This window comes from Dipodomys spectabilis, unplaced genomic scaffold (genome assembly GCF_019054845.1).
Source record: "Dipodomys spectabilis isolate Male_0828 unplaced genomic scaffold, ASM1905484v1 ptg000108l, whole genome shotgun sequence".
Lineage (NCBI taxonomy): Eukaryota > Metazoa > Chordata > Mammalia > Rodentia > Heteromyidae > Dipodomys > Dipodomys spectabilis.
Window position 1 is genome coordinate 10450232 of NW_024870785.1, and position 21576 is coordinate 10471807.

Below are 21576 nucleotides of genomic sequence, written 5' to 3' on the forward strand. Positions count from 1 at the left end.
ACTTGAACTCAGGGCCAGAGTGATCTTTTTTAGCTTTTTGATGAATGCTGTTACTCTACCACTTGAGAGTCACATCTCGACTTCTGGCTCTTTTTTTTTTTTTTTTAATGGTTAATGGCAATTAAGAGTCTCAGACTCTCCTTCCCTGGTTCAGCTTTGAACCTCAATCCTCAGATGTCAGCCTCCTTAGTAGCTAGGATTACAGGTGTGAGCCACCAGTCCTGGCACAATTTACTTAAAAAAAAATTGAATATCCTTTTATTGACTAAATTTGGCTACTGATTTGTTAGAATCCCACCTCTGTTTCAAGTGTCCATATTTCATAGATATGTTTTTAAGTTGCTGTTTTGCTTTTTTACTATATTCTAGTTAATTATTTTTGGGCACTGGTGGCTTATGCCCATAATCCTAGATACTCAGGAAGCTAAGATCTGAGGATCAAGGTTCAAAGCCAGTCAGGAGGACATGTTGAAATAAGAAGTCATCTTTATAAGAATGGCTTTATCCTAGTCCAACTGCCTGAAGGAAATGCCTGCTGGGTAAATGAATGATGGACTCAACGCTTTTGTCAGGTCCCTTCTCCGTCTTCAAGGCCCAGATTCTACCTGCTCAGCAACCACACCTGGAAGGTGGTATGTATTCCCTAAATTCATTCCCTAAATGAATATACTCAAATGCCTGAACTCAGCAAGAGATCTACCTCTTACCTTTCTTTCACTGCCTAGCTGAGTGCCAGTGGCCCATGCCTGTAATTCAAGCTAATCAGGAGACTGAGATCTAAGGATAGAGGTTCAAAGCCAGTGTAGGCAGGAAACTTCCTAAGACTCTTACTTCCAAATAACCAGCGAAAAAGCCAGAAGTAAAGCTGTAGCTAAAGTGGTAAAATGCTAGCCTTGAACAAAAGTTAAAAAACAAAACAAAGAACAGAGGACAATGTCCAGGCCCTGAGTTCAAGTCTCTGTATTGACATACGCGCACGCACGCGCGCACACACACACACACACACACACACAACCCCAAAAACCTAGTACTGTGCAATTCCCAGGGACCAGATGCCAGCTTTCCTTTCACACGCCTTTCCTACCACTTAATCTCTCTTTGCTCAGCTTCTGCCATCTCCATAACTGGGACATCTCCTGCTTTGAGGACCTGGGGCACTGACCTTAGTCCTGCCAGCTCTCCTCTTCTGTGGCCTCCCTCTGTCATGTCTCTGCTCTCATTTTCCTCCGTGGCCCCAGGGCAGGCGCTCAGCTGGGTATTTCTCCCCAGGGCCTCTTCCTGTGCCCGCAGACCAGGCCGCAGACAGCCCTCCCCACCAGGCTCTGGCCCCAGCAAGCTGTCCTGTGCTGACACAGCGGCCTGTGGGTGCTCTGAGGAAACCTCAAAGTCTGCTCTGCCCACTAAGCCTCACAGGCATGTCCTCCCAAGAGAGGTGGCTTTATCTCCTTCAAGCTCATCCCAGTGGCTCTGATCATTTGCTCCCCAGATCCAAGCAGGTCTTGAGCCATCCTGCCTACCCTGCCTTTGAATAAATTGTCCCCCAAGCAGGGTCTCTACTTACCTGCTTCATTTCTCCCTGGCAGGTCCAAAGAGGGAGAACTTTGAATTCTTTGCTCACCATGCTATCCCTGACATGCGGTGGGAATGATAAACTTAAAAAAAAAAATTTAAAAAAAGGTAAGCCAGGCACTAGTGGCTCACCCCTGTAATCCTAGCTACTCAGGAGGCTGAGATTTGAGGATCACAGTTCAGAGCCAGCCTGGGTAGGAAAGTCTATGACACTTACTTCCAATTAACCACCCAAAAGCCAGAAGTAGAGCTGGGCTCCAGTGGTAGAACATTAGCCTTGAACAAAAACAAAAACCAAACTAATAATAACAACAACAACAAAAAACACCTTGAGTCGTGCCCAGGCCCTGAGTGCAAGCCCTAGGACTGGCAAATAAACAAATAAATAAACAGGGACTGGTCAGCCCAGGAAGATACTTGTGGAGCTATGGGTTTATCCTGCCCCAGTTTTCACTCCAAACTTGATAACTGCCACAATAGTCTTTTTTTAAACTACTGAATAGTATTTTACTGCATAGATCTTGGTTGTTTTTGTTTCATTTTGTTACATGTTCATTTTCATTCTGTGTGATTTTTTGAGACATGTGTACAACAGCACCGATCAAATCCAGCCTCTCTCGATCCATACATACCTCCTCTTCCCCCTCCCCCCAACCTCTAGAAGTCAACACCCCACATTCAGGTTGGCTTTAAGGAAAATCCCACACATGAGAGGGAACATGTGGTACCTATCTTTCTGTGCCTGGCTTAACATAATGTCTTCCAGTTCCATCCATTTTCCAGCAAACAACAGGATTTCATTCTTCTTTATGGCTGAAGAAAACTCCATCATAAGCCAGGCTCTGGTAGTTCATGCCTGTAATTCTAGCTACACAGGAGGCTGAGATTTAAGGATCATGGTTGAAAGCTGGAGCCAACTGGGCAGGAAACTCCATGAGACTCTTATCTCTAATTAACCACCAAAAAACCAGAAGTGAAGCTATAGCTCAAGTAGCAGAGTGCTAGCCTTGAGGAAAAAAGCTAAGGGACAATATCCAGGTCTTGAGTTCAAGTCCCAATACTGGCACAAATAAAGGAAAGGAAAAGAAAGGAGAAGGAAGGAAGGAAGGAAGGAAAAAAGGAAGGAGGAAAACTCTGTCTTGGCTATTGTGAATGGTGTCCAATACACAAGGCATGCAGGTAGCTCTACTGTACACTGACTTCATTTCCTTTGCCCAGGAGTGAGATAGCTGGATCTTATTTTCAGGTGTTTTCTGTTTGTCTGTTTGTTTGTTCTTGTCGGTCATGGGCCTGGGCGCTGTCCCTCAGCTCTTCGGCTCAAGGCTAGAGCTCTACCACTTGAGCGATAGCATTCCGGCTTTTTCTGCTTATGTGGTGCTGAGGAATCGAACCCAGGGCCTCAGGCATGCAAGGCAAGCGCTCTACCACTGAGCCACCTTCCCAGCCCAGGTTTGTTGTTTTCTTTTAAAGGAATCTCGGTGCTAGTCTCCATAGTGGCTACACTACAGCTTCTCATAGCCTTCAGGACACAGCCAGATTCTCTAGCACAATGTAGACCAGGCTGTTGAGCTGATGGTGTGTCTTCTGGTCACTTGCTACATCTCTGAGCTCTTGATGTAAGTCCACATTCTGGTATCACCTGTCCCAGGTTCTGTCACGGCCAGGTCCCCTCTGTGCCTCTGCACATTCTGTCTCCAGTACTTGGACCCCTCCCAACCCAGATGGTTACTTAACCGCAAGAGCTTCACTTGAAAGACTGCTGGGAGATTTCTCTTTGTAACCCCTGTCCTCAAGCATACTCCTATCACCTTGTAGCATGATCAGTCTTCTATCAATCATCTATTAGCTGGATGAAATAACTTTGTCTCCAGATTCCTTGAGGGCAGGAATCATGGTTCATTCATCCTGACCCACAGCCAGGGATTGAAACAGAGAATGTCTCTTATGTGAATAAGGATCTCTCAGTTCTGACCTGTACTGAAATACATTCGAACTTATATCAGGAACAATAATGACAACCAGAGCTGGCATATCCTTGACACTGATACTTGCTTCCTTCAACAGGGCCCTGGGGTCCCTGCACCATGTCCAGGGAGAAGGATCAAGGAGAGGGACCAGGGTTTCCACATTACTCCTTAGGCTGATCAGCAAGTATTCTCTCTCCTTTCCCTTTCCCTTTCTCTTTTCCTCCCTCCCATTCATTTTCAAAGCTGTACAGGTACCTTTACTTTAAAAGTCAAATCAAGCTGGCATGGGGCTCACACCTGTAATCCTACTACTCAGGAGGCTAAGATCTGAGAACTGAGGTTCAAAGCTAGCCTGAGCAGGAAAGTCCGTGAGATTCTTACCTCCAACAAACCACCAGAAAACATGAAGAGATGCTGTGGCTCAAGTGGTAGAGCGCTAGCCTTGAGCTGACAGTGCCCAGGCCCAGAGTTCAAGCCCCACAACCAACCAAAAAAAAAAAAAAATCAAATCATATCCAGATGCTAAATAGCTTATGTGTATAATTCTAATTATTCAGGAAGCCGACATCTAGATGATTGAAGATTAAAGAAAAATTCACAAGGTTTCATCTCAGTCAATTAAAAGCTGGCCATGTTGTTGGGCTGGGAAGGTGGCTCAGTGGTAGAGTACTTGCCTTACATGCATGAGGCCCTGGGTTCGATTCCTCAGCACCACATAAGCAGAAAAAGGCCAGAAGTGGCACTGTGGCTCAAGTGGTAGAGTGCTAGCCTTGAACTGAAGAGCTGAAGAGCTGAGGGACAGCACCCAGGCCCAGAGTTCAGGCCCCACAACTGGCAAAAAGAAAAAAAAAAGCTGGCCATGTTGATATATGTCTGTCATTTCAGCTAAGTAGGAAGAATATGATCCAGGCCAGCCTGGAAATAAACACAAGACTCTATTCAAAAACCAACTAAAGTAAAGAAAAAAAGCCGCTTTAAGTGGTAGAGTTCAAGGCAATGAGTTCAAACCTCAGTATTGACCAAAAACACACACACACACAAAAACCCCACAACTAAATCATTCTATGTTTTACAGCATAGTACAAATCCTCACACCAGCATGAAGGCATGTATCTGTAATCCCAGCTATTTTGAGAGGCAGTGGTAGAAGAATCACAAGTTTGAGGTGGGGCAAGGCAAAGTTAGTCAAACCCTATCTCATAAGAAAATTGAGAACCAAAGAGCTAGGAGTATAGCTCAAGCAAGGGAGAGAGAGAAGGGGGGGGGGGGGAGAGGGAGAGGGAGAGAGGGAGAGTGCTTGACTAGGATACTCCAGGCCCTGAGTTTAAGTCCCAGGATATCCCACCCCACAAAAAGTACAACATTGTCTAATGCACTTCTTTTTTTGTCATCTGTGGTGGGGTTTGGTCTGGGCACTGTGCCTGAGCTCTTTTGCTCAAAGCTTGAGCTGACAGTGCCCAGGTCCAGCTCAAAGCTAGCATTCTACTTTGAACCATAGCACCACTTCCAGTTTGCAGGTGGTTAATTGGAGATAAGAGTCTTGTGGACTTTCCTGCCTGGGCTAGCTTTGAGCCACAATCCTCAGATCTCAGAGTAGTAACTACAGGCATGAGCCACTAGTTGACCAGTTTCTGACCCACTTCTTATGCTGGCTCCTTAGAAATAGAACACAAAGCTGGATGCTGGTGACTCATGCCTATAATCTTAGCTACTCAGGAGGCTGGGATCTGAGGATCACAGTTCAAAGCCAGCCCAGGCAGGAAAGTCCGTGAGACACTTCTCTCCAATTAAGCACCAAAAAAACCAGAAGTGGCGCTGTGGTTCAAGTGGTAGAGCACTAGCCTTGAGCTGAAGAGCTGAGGGACAGCGCTCAGTTCCAGAGTTCAAGCCCCATAACCGACAAACAAACAAAAGAAATAGAACACAAACTACTTTAGCTACTTCGTGTTTACTCTGTTAGTTTTTTATTGACTTTCAGCTTTCTGCTATAGATGGTGGGAGTTGAGCTTTCTTCCCCATTTGTTTCTTTTTCCATTTTCCAATTTGGTTCACTTCAACATTTAGTTAAATCACACTTCAGAAATTATATTACTATGGTTTAAATACCATTCATAGCTTAGTCATGTTGAATTCTTTGACTTCAATGACTGAATTTGTTTCTTGTTTATATTGTTTTCCTAGGAGTTAAAATGGCTTATTTTATTTTATTTTTTTGGTTAGCTTTCTATGTCTAGAACTAACTAACAAAGTTCTTAGCAGAATATAAAGTTCTCAGTCAAGTGACTTTGGCTCAACCTGTAATCCTAGCTACTCAGAAGGCTGAGATCTGAGGATTGTGATTTGAAGCCAGGCCAAGCAGGGAAATCCATGAGACTTCTAAATCTCCAATTAGCCATAAAAAGGTTAGAAGTAGAGCAATGGCTCAAGTGGTAGAGCACCAACCTTGTTTGGAAAAAGCTAAGAGATAGTGCCCAGGCCCTGAGTTCAAGCCCCAGTATCAGAAAACAAACAAACAAGAAAACTAAAGCTATAGTCTAAAGCACTATACCACTACAATCTAGTTCTTAAGAGTTGCTCTTTATTTGGCTGGGAACGTAGCTTAGTGGTAGAGTGCTTGCCTAGCATGCATGAAGCCCTGGGTTCGATTCCTCAGTACTATATAAACAGAAGAGAGCCAGAAGTGGTGCTGTGGTTCAAGTGGTAGAGTGCTAGCCTTGAGCAAAAAGAAGCTCAGGGACAGTGCCCAGGCCCTGAGTTCAAGCCCCAGGTCACACCCACTCTCTCTTTCTCTCTCTCCCCTCTCTCTCTCTTTCTCTCTCTTTCCCCCTTTCACACACACTCACACACACAAACATACACAAACACACACACGAGTTGCTCTTCAGTCTGTTCCAGTGGCTTGGCTCAGATTTGTCATACTTCCTGCTGTAACTGGGGTAACTGGCTTATGCTACCACACCCACCTGTTCTTGCTGAAATGGAACCTTGTGAACTTTTTTGTCCAGACTGGCCTAGAACCACAATACTTATGCTCTTAGCCTCACACATAAACTGGGATTACAGGCATGAGCCTTTATACCTAGCTACTGGTAGAGAAGAGGTCTTGGCAACTTTTTGCCTGGCTTGGCTTAAATCTGTGATCTTCCAGATCTCAGCCTCCTGAGTAGTTAGTTACAAGCGTGAGACACTGTGCTAGGCTTCAGAAATGTTTTGTTGTTGTTGTTTGTCGGTCGTGGGCTTGAACTCTGGGCCTGAGTGCTGTCCCTCAGCTCTTCAGCTCAAGGCGAGCACTCTACTACTTGAGCTACAGTGCCACTTCCGCTTTTCTGGTGGTTTATTGGAGATAAGAGTTCAAGGACTTTCCTGCCCGGGCTGGCTTTGAACCTCGATCCTCAATCTCAGCCTCCTGAGTAGCTAGGATTATAGGTGTGAGCCACTGGTATCCAGCTTGGTTTGTTTTTTGTTTTTATTTTTTTTCAGTCATGGGGCTTGAACTCTGGGCCTAGGCGCTGGGCCTGGGTCTGGAGCTCTTCCGCTCAAGGCAAGCGCTCTACCACTTGAGCCACAGCACCACTTCTGGTTTTCTGCCCAGGCTATCTTTGAACTGTGATCCTCAGATCTCAGCCTCCTGAGTGGTTAGGATTACAGGCATGAGCACCCAGTGGGCACAGCTGGTGGGCACCCGGCCAGAAATGTTTTTATGTAGAGTTCTTTTTCCTTTTCTTTTTCTCTCTCCACCTTATTTTCTCCATGTATTGGGAATCAAATCTAGGGCCTCATACATGTTATACAAGTGCTCTACCACTAAACTATATACCCAGTCTTGGTTTGCTTGTTTTTTAACACAAAGCCAAACAAAGCACCAACATGGCTTGAAAAAGACCTCCCCATCTATCCCCAAGCCTTCATCCCTGAAAGGTTTGGTGGAACAGCTTTAAGTTCACCACACTTGCTGGCCTTGGCACTTGCTCTACATCATTCTTGGCACAATGCCTGCTTTCTCCAGAAATTTACCCCTGTGTTAGTCACTCAGCCTCTGAGGTTCTCTGATCTCTCCTTTAACAAAACCACACTGGTCAGTCACCACTGTGACTAATAAGATGGCTTCTTAATAATAAGGAAACTGCTTTCCACGTAAAAAACTAAGAGTATTGTGTTTAAGTGGGAGGAGATAATATTCTGAAAGGTGACAATGTATAATATTCTACAATTTTGTATCTGAAAAAGGGCAAAAAGAAGGAGGGCTGGGAATATGGCTTAGTGGTAGAGTGCTTGCCTACCATGCATGAAGCCCTGGGTTCGATTCTTCAGTACCACATAAACAGACAAAGCCAGAAGTGGCACTATGATTCAAGTGGTAGAGTGCTAGCCTTGAGCAAAAACAAAAGCTCAGGGACAGTGCCCAGTCCCTGAATTAAAACTCCAGGACTGGCAAAAGAAAAAAGAAAAAAGTAAGGGATGGTAGGGGAAAAACAAAGGAGGAGGCAACAATAAGAAATGTACTCATTACCTTGCTCATGTAACTGTAACTCCTCTGCAGTATTTTCACAATAAAAAACAAATTTTAAAAAAGTGTAGGGGAGGGTGTAAAAAGAAGTTATTTTAATGTAAGACAAAAAAAAGTAAATATAGACCAAATTCAGGCTGGTAGAGAACCCTAACTACTAAGAGTGATTGAGGATAATTTAAAAACTGGGTTTCTAATGCTCATAAATGTGAGTCTAGCTGTGAATACTTTTTCCTTTTAGCTTCCTGACAGGGCTACCTTTGTTCTGTTGGCCAGACTACAATGAGGTGCAAGTAGAATTGTAATAATAAGGAATTCAGGTCCCCGGTCACCAGTGGCTCATGCCTGTAATCCTAGCTACTCAGGAGGCTGAGATCTGGCGATTATGGTTCAAAGCCAGCCAGGGCAGAAAGTCTGTGAGACTGTTAACTTCACTAAACTACTCAGAAAAATTTGGGAAGTAGTGCTGTTCCTCAAGTGGTAGAACACTAGCTTTTAGATTTGGGGACAGCACCCAGGCCCTGAGTTCCAGCCCCAAGACCAGCAAAGAAAAGAAAAAGGAATGGGGGGTTTGCATTCTAGCTATTCAGGAGGCTGAGATTGTGATGACTGTGATTTGAAACCAACTGCAGACAAATCCACCAGACTCGTATCTCCAACTATCTAACAAAATCTAGAAGTAGAGGCATGGCTCAAGTGGTAGAAAGCCTTCTGTGGGCAAAAAAAGTTAATCCGGAGCTTGATATCTAGGAACATGTGAAAAATATTTTTATTATAGAAATTGTTATTAACTTATGAGAATTTAATGGAGAAAGTGTGTGTGTGTGTGTGTGTGTGTGCACGCGCGAGCACGCGTGTGTGTGTGTGTGTGTGTGTATTGGTACTAGATCTTGAATTTAGAGCCTCATGTTCTTACTTAGCTTTTCCACTCAAGGCTAGTATTTTCCCACTGAGTCCTCCACCTCCACTTCCATCTTTTTCTTTTTCTCCTCCCCCCCCCCCCCCATCTCTGTCTCTCTTGCCAGTCCTAGGGCTTGAATTCTGGGCCTGGGCACTGCCCCTGAGCTTCTTTTACTCAAGTCTAGTGCTTTTCTACTTGAACCACAGCACCACTTCTAGCTTTTTTGAGTTAAGTTATTGGAGGTAAGAGTCTTACAGACTTTCCTTCCCTGGGCTGGCTTTGAACCTCAATCCTCAGATCTCAGCTTCCTGAGCAGCTAGGATCACAGGAGTGAGCCACCCACACTCAGCTAGCCCTTCCAGTTTTCCACCAGGGATGATACAACCACCAGATGCTAACTTCCTGGCTTCTAGAAGTGTGAGCCAAAATAAGCCGCTTTTAACATTTTATTTTATAAACAACCCAGTCTCGGATGTTCTGTTACAGCAACATAAACAACAATATATAAGAAATAAAAGACTAAGACACCCCCCCCCCCCCAACCATCATTCACCAGTCTCTGCCTAGAATTCAAAATCAACCAGTCCTTGTACTTGGGCTACTAGAAGAGTGCAACAATGTTGACAGAACCATGCCTGAACTAACAGAAGGCACCAACCTTCAGGGTTGTAAGCTCTGTAGGAGCAGAGCAAAGGTTTTTGCAAAGCAGCCTAGCCAGGTGATCTGCTGGCAATAAGAATTGAGTTGCAGTCCAATTGGCTTCTTTTCTGTGGACAAGTGGTGCCATCCTGAGCAAGTTACTTAACCTCTCTGTGCCTCTATTTTCTTGATCTAGAAAAAGTGGTTCATTTATAATACTTAGATCAAAAGGCTGGTTGGTATAAGAGCTAAATACCATAGAAACAAGTAATTGAATCCCTAAGACAGTGTAAGGACTTGATTAACATAAAATAAATAGGAGAAATATAAAATGTAATAGTGGGATTGGACACTGGCCGGCAAGGACCAGCCTCCCACAGTAGGTCATCCTGTTTTCCCACAGCTTCTTAGCCCTGTAGTTTTACCGAGTTTTAATCCTAATCTCAGCCTTTGCTCCCCAACTTTCTCCAATTTTGTTGTGGTGGTGGTGTGGTGGTACTGGGGCTTGAACTCAGGGTCTGGGGGCTGTCCCTTAGGTTTTTCATTCAAGCCTAACACTCTACAACTTGAGCCACACCTCCACTTCTGGCTTTTTGGTGGTTAATTGGAGATAAGAGTCTCACGGATGTTCCTGCCTGGGGTTAGCTTCGAACTACAAGGCTTAGATCTCAGCCTCCTGAGTAGCTAGTTATTACATAGGCATGAGGCCACTGGCACACATCTAACTTTTTCAGTCTTATCCAAAGGGAAGCTAAGCAGCAGGATTCAAACTTGGTAGGCAAAAACTGCCCATTCCCTGTTTGCTCACCTTTCCAGCAGAACCCATGGGGCCCCAAGTTGCAAACAGAAAACATTCACAAAAACACTTCCCAGAACTTCCTGACTCCAGAGTCACACACAAACTGGAATCTCCACGGAGGAGTGTATGGCTACAACACTTCCTTTGAGGGCCACAACAGCTCCCAGATAGTGTATTTTACTTTTGAAACAAGCTAGTATTCAGCTGTTGTCTCTGTGGTTTCTCTACAATTTTAACAATATTGGACACCAAGTGTGTGTGTGTGTGTGTGTGTGTGTGTGTGTGTGTGTGTGTGTGTGTGTGTGTGTGTGTGTGTGTGTGTGTGTGTGTGTATCTGTCTGTCTGTGTCTGTCTGCCTGCCTGCCTGCCTATCTCTCTGTCTCTGTCTCTCTCTGTCTCTCTCTCTCTCTGTCCTGGAGAACTGAATTACAAAATCCTGGTTTCTATTAGGGTGTGTCTAGCACTTTCTGTGCTGCCAAACCTTCCATTTTTATAGTCTGCATACTGGTAGATTTTCCATGAACAGGCTCAAATTTATGCCCAGGCAATGAATGATGTTTAGGAAATCCAATATGAACGTGAAGTCTGTTCTAAAGCAGCCTCAGAATTTGTGCCGAGCAGTTGCCCAAAAAGAACATTTCTGATGTAGAAGTAACGTGTTTGTTGTTGTTGTTGTTTATTTGTTTGTTTGTATCGGTCATGGAGCTTGAACTCGGCCTGGGCCCTGTCCCTCAGCTCTTCAGCTCAAGGCAAGCGCTCTACCACTTGAGGCACAGCACCACTTCAGGTTTTCTATTTTTTTACTGGAGATAAGAGTTTCACAGCCTTTCCTGCCCAGGCTGGCTTTGAACCATGATCCTCAGATCTCAGTGAGCCACTGGCACCTGGCCAGTAATGTGCTTTTATGGCTTAATATAGGAGATGTGTGAGGGGAAGGTATTCTTACATTTTTTTCTGGGGGCTATTAGAGGAAATACATATTAAATCAGTCTCTCCTTTCTTCCCTCCCTTCTTCTCTCCCTTCATTTTCCTCCTTCTGTCTCCTCCCCTTCTTTCCTCTTTTTCCTCCCTCCCTTCCTTCCTTTCTTCCTTCTTCCCTCCCTCCCTTCTTTCTTTCCTCCCTCCCTCTCTCCTTCCCTTCCCCTTTTCCAAACTTCCTTCATCCGGGTGTCAAAACCAGGACCTTGCACATGCCACACCACCCCCGGCCTTCTTTTATTTGTATATGTGTGTGGAATACATCCCAAACACCCACATGCTTGGACATTTCATACAAAGAGGGAGTGAAGAACAAAACAACCTTATTTATATAGTGTCCTCCTAGGGGAGCACATGTGGATTCTGGTGGGAGCCAATGGTGGAGGAGTGAAAATCCAGTTAGAGAAAAGTGTCAATGGAAAGTGTGACTAGAACTGCGTCTGGCTGACAAATGAAAAAGCAGGTGTCGTGTGTGTGTGTGTGTGTGTGTGTGTGTGTGTGTGTGTGTGTATAATTTTTTTTTAAAAAGAGAAGTAACGCAGGCAACAGCCTTCTCTATACACTCATACACATTCTCTCTCCATCTCCAGAGGACTTCCCACAACAGCAAACCATGCTGTACCCATCCTCCAAACCCTACACCATTCATTGCTAGCGTCGGGCTCAGCTCTGCACTCTCTGGGGAGTGTTTTCCCTTCTTCCCATGGCTGCAGACATCTCAAAAGGCACATCCAATTCCACTGCCATTCATTAACACTGCACACAGCACCTCTGAACGCTCAGCCGTGGCCTACCCTTGTCTCTTGGACTGTGGGGATTCCTACTGGGTGCAGAGCTATCTAGAGTGGCTACTTGAATCTAACCATCTTGACAGTCCTAAAAAGGTTCACTGCTTTAAACAGTGATCCTTTGAACTTTGCAAGCAGACTAGGCCACTGTCCCTAGTGAAAGTGCCCTGTGTGCTACCTGTGGTGGATGTTGCTGTACATCATCCAGGTTCCCCTTGAGGCATGCAGGATTTCCTCCACGGGCTGCTGTGAGCCCCCTGCAGAAGCCCTAGGCCGAAGGGAGCAGTCACTCAAGGCCGCACACTGGAAGGACTATGTCTATGATTAACCATTGTGGGGATACGAAGGATAGAGTCTTCACCCCAACTCAGAACAGTTCTGAAGGAGCATTCTACTTCCAGAATTCCCTGCAGGCTTAGAGGAGGTTGGGTGGAGGTCTGCATCACAACTTGCATTTTTCTGTCCATTCTCTTTCCTTCCCTTTTCCCTTTCTTTCTCTTCCCTTCCTTTCCCTCTCTTCCCTTCCTTTCCCTTTTTCCTTCACTCTTTTTTCTTTCCCTTTTCCTCTGTGGTATTCCCCTCCCCTCCTTCTCTTTCCTTCTCCCTTCAACATCCCCTTCCCTCCCTGTCACTTCCCTTCCCTTGAACAGGTACAGACCCCAAGAGAAGTTCCAAATCAACCTCTGCATGCTGACCTCCATCCAAGTCATTTGCACTATCTATCCATGCTTACTGTGTGCATGCTTTCACCTACCAGCCAGCCTGCTGCTGCTGTGTTTGGGGTACCTGGTGAGGTACATGGATGGTGTCCAAGTGAGGAAGATGAAAAAAAAAAAAACAAACCCTCTGCCCTTGCCCTCCTGGAGCTAAGCAATAGTCCAATCCAGGAATCACCATAAAATACAGAACAGCAAATAGCCGATGTCAAGGAAGAACACATAAACAGAGACCCGGATGAGGATGCCATCCTAGTCAGGGGAGGCCAGGAGTTTCCATGCACTGCCCAAGGCTGTGGTCATTTGTGCTGTGTCCCGTCCTTCCCGTCCAAGTTCAAGCCCTGGAGGACGGAACAGACTGGGTCCTTATCTCCTAACAGAGTCCAAGAGAGTGCAGGAAATCTTTCAACACAGGAAATTCAACCCAACACTGAAAGATGGGTCTGGCAATTCTGCTCTAAAGGCCAAGTTTCTGACCACTGCTCTGGCCTTTTGGATGCAAACATCCCAAGATGCTCATTCACTTATTATACCCATAAACTCTCAGAGACGTAAGTCTGAGACGAGGTACTAACCAATAGAGCAGCTACAGCACGTGGTGTACATGTGGGGCATATTTCAGGATCAAGAAAAGGAACTATAATAGCCAAATGGTTCATCATCCCCAGGCCACCCCTCCCCTTCCCTTGGTCAGTCCATCCATTATCAATCTGTTGACAAAGAATCATCAGCAGACTAATAAGGCATGTGGGAATCAACAAATCTCACACTTCCTCAAAACCAATGCACCTGCAGAGTTTAATCTCCAAAGAGGAAAAAGCCCTCTAACCAAAACATCACTGCCAAGTGCCTGAAGGAAGAAGAGGGACATAGTCGCCAGGAACATTTATGGGGTGACAGTCTGTTTCCTGCCCTCTCTGTCCTTCAGAACGACTTTGCCCTGCTGTTCTGCCCTCACTCCAGCTCAACAAGCCACTCAGTGTGTCACGGCTCTCCTTCCCCCTCCTGCTCCTTTCCTTGCCTTTGTACAATCTGTCACCAACTTCTGTTGTTGATTTCTCCAAAATGCCACTTCCCATCTTTCCTCCTTTGCCTTCCTTAGTGCCACTACCATCTTTGATACTGTGGCCACCGTCTGAAAGTAGAGTCTAGGCAAACCCTACATTCCTCCATCTCTGTTGGACACATTCTTTTCTTTTTTATCAGGCATGGGGCTTGAGCTCTGGGCCTGGGCACTGTCCCTCAGCTCTTCAGCTCAAGGCGAGTACTCTACCACTTGGGCCACAGCGCCACTTCCAATTTTCTAGTGGTTAGTTGGAGATAAGAGTCTCACACCTGTCCAGGCTGTCTTTGAACAGCGATCCTCAGATCTCAGCATCTTGAGTAGCTAAGATTACAGGTGTGAGCCACAGCTGCCTTTTCTACAGCACCTAACCAGGCACAAGTATGCACCACCAGCTTGACAGTTGTGCACCACGCCATTATGGGTATTGGGAGCTCATCTGCCCTCAGTAGGGTAGATTGTCATGATCTTCCAAGTCCAAAGGGGGGAAAAGAAAAAGCTGAGGACAGGCTGGGAATGTGGCTTAATGGTAGAGTACCTGCCTAGCATACCTGAAGCTCTGGATTCGATTCCTCAGTACCATGTAAACAGAAAAGGCCGGAAGTAGCACTGTGGCTCAAGTGGTAAAGTGCTAGCCTTGAGCAAAAGAAGCTCAAGGACAGTGCCCAGGCCCTGAATTCAAGACCCAGGACTGGCAAAAAAAAAAAAAAAAAAAAAAAAGCTGACATCTCTAGTGCTTACTCCCCTGATACTCCTCATGAAAGACTCTTAATCACTCCACTTAATACACCAGGCTGTAGGATTTCTTTCTGAGCAATGGATGGTAGGTTTGCCAAAGGGAAGACGGCCAAGTTGGGTCTCTGGAGCGAATCCAGTGTTCCATAAACCCTGCCTCTTTCCTAATCATAGAAAAAAAAAATACCATTAAAAAAAATGACAGAAAGCCAGAGGAGAGCTGCAGGCAGCAGAGTGACAAAGAAGAATCAGCCTGCAAATAAAACAAAAACATCCATATTGAGATCAATCTCATCCAGCCCTCTCCTCCTACCCTCCACTGTCACAGGATGTCGTTCAGTGAAAGATATACACCTCATCAAGTGGGGAGGTTGTTAGCGGAGACCTCTGAAAAGGGATCCAGGAAAGGATGAGTGGTTTGTGGAGAGTGTCTCACTCTTCTGCCAACAGGTGGCCAGGAATTTGACTGTCATGGGCAAAAGTGAAAAGGGAGAAAGGTCCTGGGTACCAATGGCTCATGTCTGTAGTCCTAGCTACTCAGGAGGCTGAGATCTGAGGTTCACAGTGCTAAGCCAGCCTGGTCAAGTCTATGAGTCACTATCTCCAATGAACCATCAAAAAGCCAGAAGTGGCTCAAATGGTAGAGAGCTAGCCTTGAGTGAAAAAGGCTAAGGGACAGGGCCCTGAGTTCAAACCCCAGTACTGGCACATAAATACACATACACACAAACCGAGGGGCGGGGGGGGGGGGGGGGGGAGAAAGGGAGGGAGGGAGGGAGAGGGAGAGAAAGGTGAGTCACTCTAGTGTTTCCTACCATGCAGAATAGGAGTGGTTTATGGGGTTGGGAAAGCAGAAGGAAGGAGAAGAAAGGGAAGTCCGTGCTTTTTTCCACTGGCAGCAGCACAGGGGAATGAGCCTTCCCATCTTCACTTTCACAGGTAGATCTGGGACTGAGTGAGAGATTCTCTGCTTTTTTACACCTTTTCCTAGCTTGGAAGAGAGGGTGGTAAAAGCAGGAGGGGGCCGGTTACAGGAATGGCTTCAGGAGTTCAGGACTTGCCTAGGCAGCCCTAGGCAACACTAGGCACTGAATTCAAAACCCCAGTACCAACCCCTCCCCCGCAAAAGCAAACCAACAGGGGAGGTTTACCTTCATGAATGGGAAGATGAATGAAAATGAGAGATATTAACTAAAATTCCTCCCAATGCACATACACATACAGCAAAAAGGAGAAAAGCCAATATAAAATCTCTTCAGGTAATTATATTAGCATGATAATGACCTTAATACTAATTGTTTTACACATGCATGCCTAGTGATCAATATTTTATAAAGCACCGAGATCCATCGTTTGGCAAATACTCTTCCAAATCATCCAATCCAGCAATAATCAAAGTTCTAGTTCCCAAACCACTTTTCCTGTGTTCTTTTGTTTTTGCCATCATCTAAGCCTTTTTGAGGCTATAGCTAGCACCAACTTACAAAAGAAGAAACTGAGCTATGAGGGAGGGGGGCTAAGCAATTGTCCATTAGGTTCAAACAGAAACCAGTATCTTTCTAATTCCAGAGTTTTAGTCTCTTAACCTTATAAAGGACATCTTATGGCTTTTTCACAGGTTCAAACAATGAGTGAGGAAATAGCTTTTGTATCTCAGCTACCTGTAAGGTAGGTAAATGTACACACACACTCACACACACACACACACACACACACACACACACACACACATTCACCTAGAAGAGATACAACTCCACAGATGCCTGCCAAGTGTCAACCCTTATGGATAACGTACTGTCATTTGAACCCTTTATGAATCTGCAACAAGAATTTCCATTTGCTGGGAGTGGTGGCTCATGCCTGTAATCCTAGCTATTCAGGAGTCAGATCTGATGATCTGACAGACTTATATCCAATTAGCCAGGGGGAAAAAGTCAGATGTGGAGGTATGGCTCAAGTGGTAGAGCATCAGCCTTGAGCAAAAAAGCTAAGGAAGAGCATGAGACCCTGAATTTAAGCCCTACCAGAGAGAGAGAGAGAGAGAGAGAGAGAAGAGATGTTTCCATTTGACAGGATGCAATCAAAGCAAGATGGCAAATTAGCATCTAGTTTTGAAGCTTTGTCACAAGGGAGAATACTTGAAGACTGAAAATAATGAGTGAGCCTAAATGCCATTTAGCAGAACAGCTCATGACATTAAAATAAATGCTCACGTTGTGAGATTCAAGCCCACGAAGAAACGTCTGTAGGAAACATTAAGGTGCAAACAGCATTTAACAGGTCCTGAGAGCTGACAGCCTCATTCTTCAGGTGATCACGTTTGCTGTTAGCTGTGCCAGAGGCCTCTTTGCACACAAAGTGACAGAAATATCTACAGGCAGGAAGACACACTGGGGCAGGCAGGTCTGGGTGGGGAGTGGTTGGTGAGAAAACATTAGGGTGTTGTAAGAGTTTGCTCTCTCCCCACACCCAAGTACCCAGGGTCTTCGAGTTTCTCTTCCTGTTCTTCTCTTCCCTTCTTCCTGGTCCTTCTCTTTTTCCTACTTCTCATCTCCTCTTCCTCGCCTTCATCCTTTTTTTTCTTTCAGACCTGGGGCTTGAACTCAGGGCCTGGGTGCTGTCCCTGAGCTTCTTTTGCTCAAGGCTAGCATGCTAGCACTTGAGCCACAGCGCCACTTCTGGCTTCTTCTGTGTATGTGGTACTGAGGAATGGAATCCAGGGCTTCATGCATGCTAGGCAAGCACTCCTACCACCAAGCCACATTCCCAGCCCTCCCTCAACCTCTTAACCTCTAACAGCAAGTTGTTGCTTATTGGGATTTTAGTGTCAATGCCTCCTGCCCTATGAGATCAAAGATATCAAATATCTATCTACTAGAACTCTGAAACCAAGAGAGATGGTCCACGAGCCACCTGGGAAACAAAATCTCCATACTGCCCAGTCACAGACCCACCCAGAGATGCCAAGGGCTCTGTGTACCTGTGCAGGACAGGTGGTTTTTGTACACAGACACAGGGATTCTCACACACAGGCATTTGGGCCATGTCATTTTTCTTCTCTTCCTGCTTTAGCCCTTTCTGGCTACCTACCCAATGGTGAGAACCACAGTGGCCAAGGGCCATGGTGGAACTTGGAACTCAAGGCCCGGGCACTGCCACTTCAAGGCTGGCACTTGAACCACATCTCTACTTCCAGCTTTTTTAGTGGTTACTAAAAAAGTGGAGATTGGACTTTTCCTACCCTGGCTGGCTTCGAACCTCAATCCTCAGAACTCAACCTCCTGAGTAGTTAAGGATTATAAGGCATACGCCATCACCGGCTCTGGGAAAGTAAAGCTTTTCACCTCCCAACCTGAGTACAATGGAAATAGAAGATCCTCCTGGTTTGGGGCTGTGGGGATGGAAGTGAGTAACAGGTAGAGCTCTGTCCTGTCTCGGTCTACAACCTGTCTTTCCTACACCCATGCCTGGACTTGGTGAGGCCTCCCGTCCCTTGATCCCCAGCCTTGGCCCTTGGGAAGAGTGGGGACCAGATTGGGGCTTCTGTCCCATCCAGGAAAGTCCCTACCAGCAGTCATAGGTCTATGTCAGCCCGGCTACCTTGAGGGCCTGGTCGGGGAGTGTGGTGGTGCGTGGGGGAAGGCTGGGAGGGCTGGTGGAGGTGGACAAAGCCTGGTGGAGGTGGACAGAGCCTGGCATAAACCCTGACGCCCCCCCTCCCCCAGCTGGGGGTGGGAGAGGCGAGGGAGGAATTCTCTAAGGAAGCAGCAGCCTAACGCTTCGATCGCCATCGATTGTGGGAAGCTGGCGGCACCCCGGAAAGGCAAAGCCGGGCTCCAGGCCCCGCTCCCTCCTCCGGCCCGTGCGTCGGGGTTTTCGGGGTGGGGAAAACCCCAGGGTTGGGGGACTCCCCCCCCCCACCCCTTTCAGGCACGGGCGATCACTTCTGCAACCTCGGGAACCACAGCCACGAGCTCAGCGTCGCCCAGCATGTTGTCCCCCCCCCCCTTTCCCGCGGGACCGGGGTGAGGTGGGAGATTGGGGGGGACAGCCCCCTCCCACTCGCCGCCATCCCGATCGGGCCTGGCCCCCTGCTCGGCAGCGCGGGGGACCCCTCCCCAGCCCCCCTCCAACCCGAGATCGAGGACCCGGAGGGCGCTCGCAAAGTTACTTCCACGGGCAGCGAGCCGCGTCACGGGCCTCCTCCTCTGCAGCCGGCGACGGGGACCCCGACTTCCCGAACCCCCCCCCCCCAACCCGGCCCTGGAGACACCCCCCCGCCCCCGCCCCGCACCCCTCCCTCCACCACCCCCCCCCCAAGCCAGCTGCGGGGAAACCCGCACGCCGAGCGAGTGAGCCACCGGCCCCCCGCACCTCCGCTCCCTCCTCGGGGTTGGGGTGTGGGGAGCCCCGAAGCCAAACTCAAAAAGGAGCCGAGACGCCTGGAAGGCGCGCGACCCGGCGGCTGGGGGGGGGGGGGTCGGCCGGGAAAGCCGGGGCTTCCAGCCCCGCGTCCTCCCCGCCCCACCCCCGTCCCGGCCTTTCCCCGCGGGGCGGCCGCCCCTCTTCCCACCAACCCTCCCCGCCGCCCCCGTACCTGCGGCGGTCACCGGCTCGCCCTCGCTCTGCTCCCCGGAATCCGAATCCATGCTCCCGCGGCCGCGCCCGCCCGTCTGCGGGACGCTGGGGCCGGCGTCCGGGCTCGGGCAGCCTGGGCAGCCCCCCCCTCTCCCCCTGCTCCCTCCACCCCTCCCTCCCCCGGCACCCCGACTTCCAGGCTGCGGGCCAAGGGCGAGCGCCACCGCTCCCCGCCACACGCCGCGGCCGCCCCGCTCCCGGCACCCGCACCCCGCGCCCGCCGGCCGGTTCCTGCGCGCGCGAGGCGGCGAGCGCGGGGCGGAGGGTGGGGCGCCGCCGGGAGGGAGGGAGGGAGGGGCCGGAGCGTCCGGCGCCCCACAGCTGCAGGCCCGGGCCAAGTCCCCAGGAACCACCTCCCCGGGAGGGGGTGTCGCTCCGCCCCCACCGGTGCCCAGCGGGCCCCCCCACCCCGGATTGGAGGGAGCGAGGTTAGATGCCACCGTCCGCCTAGCCCGACTCTCCCCCCCCCCCCAACTCCCCCAGCAGCTTGGGACGTGGCCAAGTTTGCAGGATTCTTCGGGTGCCAAAGCTCCCCGTTATAGGCAAAGAAGTTTCCAGGGCTGGGAGTTTGTGGGGGTGCTCTGAGATCTTGGACTTCGAGGAGGGGTGGGGGTGGGGGGAGGAAGAAATAACTTTCCGCGTAGGGATGTTGTGTGCAGTGCATAAAATAGTGCAGGCGAGGCCATCGGCTTGGGCCCTGGCACCTAAGGAGGAAAGAAAGCAACTCACATGCAGGTGACACCAGCCGGGCTGATGTGGGCAGAGCAGGAGGGGGCCGTCGGTGCTGGGTTGGGCCCTGCCCTGGCTTGTCTGGGTCTGCCCTGCCAAGTCAAGCTGCCCCCCAATATTTCGAGACCCCACCCCCACTCCACCCCCGGTCCCCCAACTCAAAAAGCCACGGACTGGGGTTTGAACTCAAGGCCTGGGGCGCTGAACTTTTCCACTCAAGGCTAGTGCTCTACGACTTGAGCCTCAGCTCCATTTCTATCTTTTTGCTGATTAATGAGTTATCTGGCTTTAACACCCCCCCCCCCCCCCCGGAAATCCTGAAATCTCAGCCTCCTGAGTAAGCTAGGATTACAGGCCTGAGCCACTGGCGGCTGGCAAGAATTGGTTTTAAAAATCATTTTCCTTGCGGCTGGGAAGGTGGCTTAAGTGGTAAGAGTGCTTGCTTAGCATGCATGAAGCCCTGGGTTTGATTCCTCAGTACCACGGAAACAGAAAGAGCTGGAAGAGGCGCTGTGGCTTGAGCAAAAAGAAGCTCAGGGACAGTGCCCAAGCCCTGAGTTCAAGACCCAGGACTGACAAAACAAAAAGACAAAAAAAAAAAAATCGTTTCTTCGTTGATGACACTCAGGGAGTAGTGAATTTCTTTACCACCCCCAGCTTTCTGAAAACAAAACAACAACCCAAAACTTGTATTTGTTAACTTCTTTACTTTTTTTTTTTTTTTGTCGGTCATGGGGCTTGAACTCTGGGCCTGGGTGCTGTCCCTCAGCTCAAGGCTAGCACTCTACCACCTGAGCCACAGCACCACTTCCAGCTTTTTCTGCTTATGTGGTGCTAGTGGAATGGAACCCAGGGCCTCATGCACGAAAGGCAAGCACTCTACCACTGAGCCGCCTTCCCAGCCCTAACTTCTTTACTAATGAAGAGACCAAACTAAGGGTAATAAAGCCTTCATTGTTAATTCTTGATTACACATGTTTTTTATTATTTCTCTTGAAATTACTGGCTCCAACAGTCACCTAACCTCAAGCCAACTCCTGTGCATCTGAACTGCGCAGAGATTGCAAGCTACTGATTATAGGAGAGAGAAATCAGAAGAGAAAGTCTAATAAGAGGAGCCATTTAGCAAGCATTTCCTGAGTGGACTGGTTTTTGTTTTTTTGTTTTTTGTCAGTGATAGGGCTTGAACTTAGCCTGGATGCTGTCTCTGAACTCTTTTGCTCAAGGCTATCACTTTGAGCCATAGCTGAGCCACAGTGCCAACTGCTAGTTTTCTGGTGGTTAATTAGAGGTAAGAGTCTCACAGACTTTCCTACTGGGCTAGCTCTGAACCACGATCCTCAGATCTCAGCCTCCTAAGTAGCTAAGATTACAGGTGTGACCCACCAGAATCCTCCTTGGACTGTTTTAATCTATACAATGATTCAGGAGTAGATTTAGGTTAACCATTTGACAATGTTGGGGGGGCTAAAAATTTTTGTTGAAAGTTGACAATTTTGTACAATCTAGCCCATTTTACAGATGAGGAAACTGGGCTTCACAGTGAG

The 21576-nt window shown here is 48.0% G+C and overlaps 1 protein-coding gene across 1 annotated transcript in view; it reads right to left on the reverse strand.

Annotated features, from left to right (window-relative positions):
* The window catches only part of Tnfaip8l3 (TNF alpha induced protein 8 like 3), a 29390-nt gene extending 10014 nt beyond the window's left edge, over positions 1-19376 (reverse strand). Inside the window, exon 1 of the mRNA XM_042687644.1 lies at positions 19260-19376. Within this exon, the coding sequence (XP_042543578.1) occupies positions 19260-19311 (52 nt within the window). The 5' untranslated portion in view covers positions 19312-19376. The remainder of the gene's footprint in view (positions 1-19259) is intronic.
* Between the last annotated feature and the right edge of the window lie 2200 nt (positions 19377-21576).